Source organism: Arachis duranensis, chromosome 7 (assembly GCF_000817695.3).
Source record: "Arachis duranensis cultivar V14167 chromosome 7, aradu.V14167.gnm2.J7QH, whole genome shotgun sequence".
In the NCBI taxonomy this organism is placed as follows: Eukaryota; Viridiplantae; Streptophyta; class Magnoliopsida; order Fabales; family Fabaceae; genus Arachis; species Arachis duranensis.
The window spans coordinates 72455705-72459871 of record NC_029778.3 but is presented as its reverse complement, the minus strand read 5'-3'; the positions used below and the strand labels follow the sequence as shown (position 1 = coordinate 72459871).

Sequence of the window (4167 nt, the reverse complement as noted above, 5' to 3'; positions counted from 1 at the left end):
CCTTTCTTCATGAAAAATTGTACCATTTACTATCGTCCATTGCATTTGGCAAGTAGTTGTGATACCACTCCTGGTTAAGGGAACATCGGTGAAGAGTAGCTCGCTACTGGTTAACTTAGTCTTGGTTGTTGTTGCTTGACTCTGGTGTAGTCTTTTTTATTATTTTTTTGTTTGTTAGATAAAATAGACAATCATTAATCTTAAGTATTAAAACATCACAAATTCACACACACTACACATTCACATGTCCGACATTTCAAGGTTCTTATCCATTACTTGACCTTGCCAACTTTGAAGCCAAGTACAACATATTAAGAAGAGGCACTATGTGATATGGAACGGAATCCAGGATAAGATGAAAATCAAAGAAAAAGACTCTTCTATCTTAATTTGATTTTTTTATACAACAATTAAGAGAATCACTCTACCTCTTCTATTCACACCCAATTTTCTCAAAAAACCTCAAAAAATTTTCATTCATAAAATAAATAAGAAAAAAAAGTGGCTACAAAGTTTTAAGATTTTTATACTTCTTAGGTTTAAAACCCTAACTCATAAGTTTACTAAAATAAAAATAGGTCAAATCATATTTGGGCCTAAAACAAACAAAATAAAATAAAATATAAGATAAACATAAAATAAGTCTTAAAATAAATACTAATAAAGTGATGCATATTTGATTCAATTTGACTAACGAGAGTCTTTAATATAATTTGTAAATAGTAAAACGTGTAGATTTTCATAACTATTAACCATTGTCTTAGCCAATTTTTTATATATTTTTTAAACAAATGATTTAGTCATAATTGCAAAATCTTTTTTTATTCTTTTAATTGTTGTTCTTATAATTAGACCAATTAACATATGACAATTCTCAATTTGTCCCACAAAAGTCGTATCATTATGATTTGCCACTTTGACTAAAGCCTCTATTACTAAGAATATACATGGTTAAGATCAACCAAAACACTAAACCTCATTTTAGTTAATCAAAATTTTGGTTGAGGTTAATAAATCAAACTGATTTTAAATAGAAAAACTTATTATTAACCAATTATAAAAGTAATAAATCGATTTGATTTAGATTAGTAAATCAAACTGGTTTTAAATACAACTTTATTACTGGTTATAAAAATAATAAACTAGTTTTAAAAATAAAAAACCAATTTTAAAAATAATCGGTTGTTTATTTAAAAATCAATTTTTCTTCTAAAATTTGATTTTCCCCATTAAAACTAGTTTTTCCTGTAAACATCGATTTTTTCATTTAAAAAGTGATTTTATAAAAAATTAATTTTAACTTATAAACCTATTTTTGATACTTAAAAAACTAATTTAGCTTTTTTTGCCTATTATAAAACCAATTTAAATTTATAACATATTTATATTAAAAATCAACTTTATAATTTCAAACCATTAAAAATGGTTTTGAATTGGTTAACCAATTTTTACCAATTCGGTTAACTGCTTTTTTAAAACTTGATTTTAATTTATTAACCATTTTAGAAAACCAGTTATTTAAAATTTGGTTAATGTTTTTTAACCGGTTAATCAGTTTATTGTTTTTTGACGAATATCTCTGACATCTGTTGGTGTAGTCCTCCCTTTTTTTTTTCGTGGGTATGCTGGTGTAGTCTTCCTAATCCTCGAAAAGATAAGTTTTTGTTTTCGTCATACTCTAGTAGATGCTTGTTTTAGACTTGTTTCTCTGTGTTGGGCTTCCAGGCCCAGGCTATGACCAAAAACAAAATAAAACATTTCACGTTTAAAACTTTTAATTTCGATGGTCTTCTTTTTTTCACCCCGATAACAAGAAGTAACTCTAATCAGCGGTAAAAAGTTAAAAAAAATTACATAGATCAATAAAACCGAAGAATGGAACGACGGCAACAGAACCCAATCAGTAACGACAGAAGAGGGCGGTTGTGGCGATCGATGTCGACGGCGGGATCAGCCTCCGCCGGCAGTGGCACAAGAGAGGCTCCGGCAAAGGCTATGGTGACGGAGCAGATATCTCAGGCGGTTCAATCCTCCGCCAACCTCCTCCACCTGATGCAGAACTCTTCTCCGGCTCAGGTACTCTCTCGCTCTCCCTCACAAACACAAATTCGCCGTGATGACAACAATGTTACTATCATTATAAATTCCATATCCTGCATCAAGTTTCATTTTTTTTCTTTTTTCGATAAATTGTTTTGTATTATTTTATGCCTTGATTTTTGGATGAACAGTAGGGCTGTAGGGGGCTTCATTTGTAAAGTTAATGGATTGGGAAAAAACCTGAGGAGATTAGTAAAGAAAATATTTTAGTGAAATTGATTAAGGAAACTGACAGAGTATATTGAGATTGGGGAAAAGTGATGCTAGCGTGAGAGAAGTAACTTACCTGGATTTGGCTGTGTCATTAGAGATGTAAATCGAAGATACCCTCCCCTTTTCTAGTGACCTCCGGTGTGAGTTTTTTTGCTATTTGGAGAGGCTTAGTGTTGACCTGAGAGTGCGGTTGCCAGGAAATTATTTGTCAGGCTGCAATGTGGATGCTTTTCTAGCATCCCAACCCCATAGACTTCATGAAAATGCAGCTGATAGGGATTTGATTCAGAAAATCCATGATACTCTTCTTTGGAATTGGACAGCAGAGGTTAAATTAGTGCAGAGGACAGCTACTGCAGTTGCAGATTTATGGCCAAGCATGCAGTGAGAAGCTCGGTGTGGTTAGAGCCGTGGAGCAGTTTAGCTAATTTAGTCCATAAGTATTCGTGGAGCCTAATCTGGCTGTGTTTCTTCTCTTTTCTTTTGACACCAAAAAAAAAAAATAAAATAAAAAGAAGAAAACAAAGAAACTTAGGGGCTATAAAGTTCCCAAACATGTTCCTCTGAATCAAGGGACATACATCATCATAAGGCTGCACAGATTCATTGTAATGAATATCACTATGAGCACCCTTTCTTGCCATGAAATCTGCAGCAGAATTCGCAAAGTGAGCCACAAGGCAAAACCTAACAAGCCACCTCTTGGAAATGATTTCTACAATTTTTATTAATTCCGAAAGCCTCTATATGATACAAGTTCATTCTCAAACCAGTTAAATATCTAAAGCTTTGGGACAATAAGTCTCACACTATTGATCGATGACCATTCTCCCAAGCTAAATTCAATTCACATCAAATATCTAATAACTTAGAATGAAGTACCTGTAACTCCACACATTTTCCATTGCAACCCCAAATCCATTTACCATTGTTGTCACGTAGGATGCACCCAAACCCAGCAGTCCCATATCCCACAAAACACTGCCATCACTGTTGAGCTGAGATTGCCTGACTCAACTTGATGTTGCAGTTTTTATATAACACTTTTTTCTTCGCAAAAATAAGCTAATTAGAGAGCACATATTTTTGACATTATTATCGTTAATATAAGATGTATGACTCCTTTCTTCGATCACTTCTAGGCCAAACTCACTAAGCTTCCAAGAACCTTATGGCAAAGGTTTCTACTATGAAGAATACAGAGCAGGTGCACATTTGTATCTGATGCAGGGTACTGGATGACTGCAAAAATAAGTTTCTAATGTGTGTAATGCTGGTTGTTTTGCTTTTCAAATTGCAGATTTTAGAGCAACTTCCTCGGGTGATATCATCTTTGGATGCATATATGGATAATGGACTGCAAAAGTTAGAACTTCCTCTTATTTGATTGGCTATACTTACATGTTTAGAAATTGGAACCTCCTTCTTAATCTATGTTTGATTTTTCTCAACTAGAATCAAATTCTTGTCTCTAGAATCAATTTGGATCAAAGTGAAAATTTTTACTGTGTTAGAATTACATTGAGAGGAAGTAGCAGACATAACAACCAGTTATGTTAGAATTAATTATACCTAAAATCAATTATACAAAATTGTATTTTGACAATGTTGCTTGTGTGGTTTTATGAGCTTCACTGATGTGCTAAAATGCTAATTATTCTTGTTGTGCTTGACTAAATATGCCTTGCATATTTGGAGAGAAAAGAATTTTTTATTTTAAATTATTATTGTCAGTGTGCTTGACTAAATTATAAAAATATTTTGCATATGATAAGTCTTTGAGTTACAATTATGCAGCATGGCACATTTGAAGACTGTGGTTCAGTTAATGGAAAACATGCAAAGCAGCCAGCT

The 4167-nt window shown here is 32.8% G+C and overlaps 1 protein-coding gene across 1 annotated transcript in view; it reads left to right on the top strand.

Annotated features, from left to right (window-relative positions):
- Nucleotides 1-1821: 1821 nt before the first annotated feature.
- Nucleotides 1822-4167, top strand: part of LOC107459947 (tobamovirus multiplication protein 2B-like) — a 2918-nt gene continuing 572 nt past the window's right edge. Inside the window, 5 exon segments of the mRNA XM_052251634.1 lie at nucleotides 1822-2076; nucleotides 3456-3474; nucleotides 3477-3520; nucleotides 3614-3678; nucleotides 4111-4164. Coding sequence (XP_052107594.1) covers nucleotides 1876-2076; nucleotides 3456-3474; nucleotides 3477-3520; nucleotides 3614-3678; nucleotides 4111-4164 — 383 coding nt within the window. The 5' untranslated portion in view covers nucleotides 1822-1875.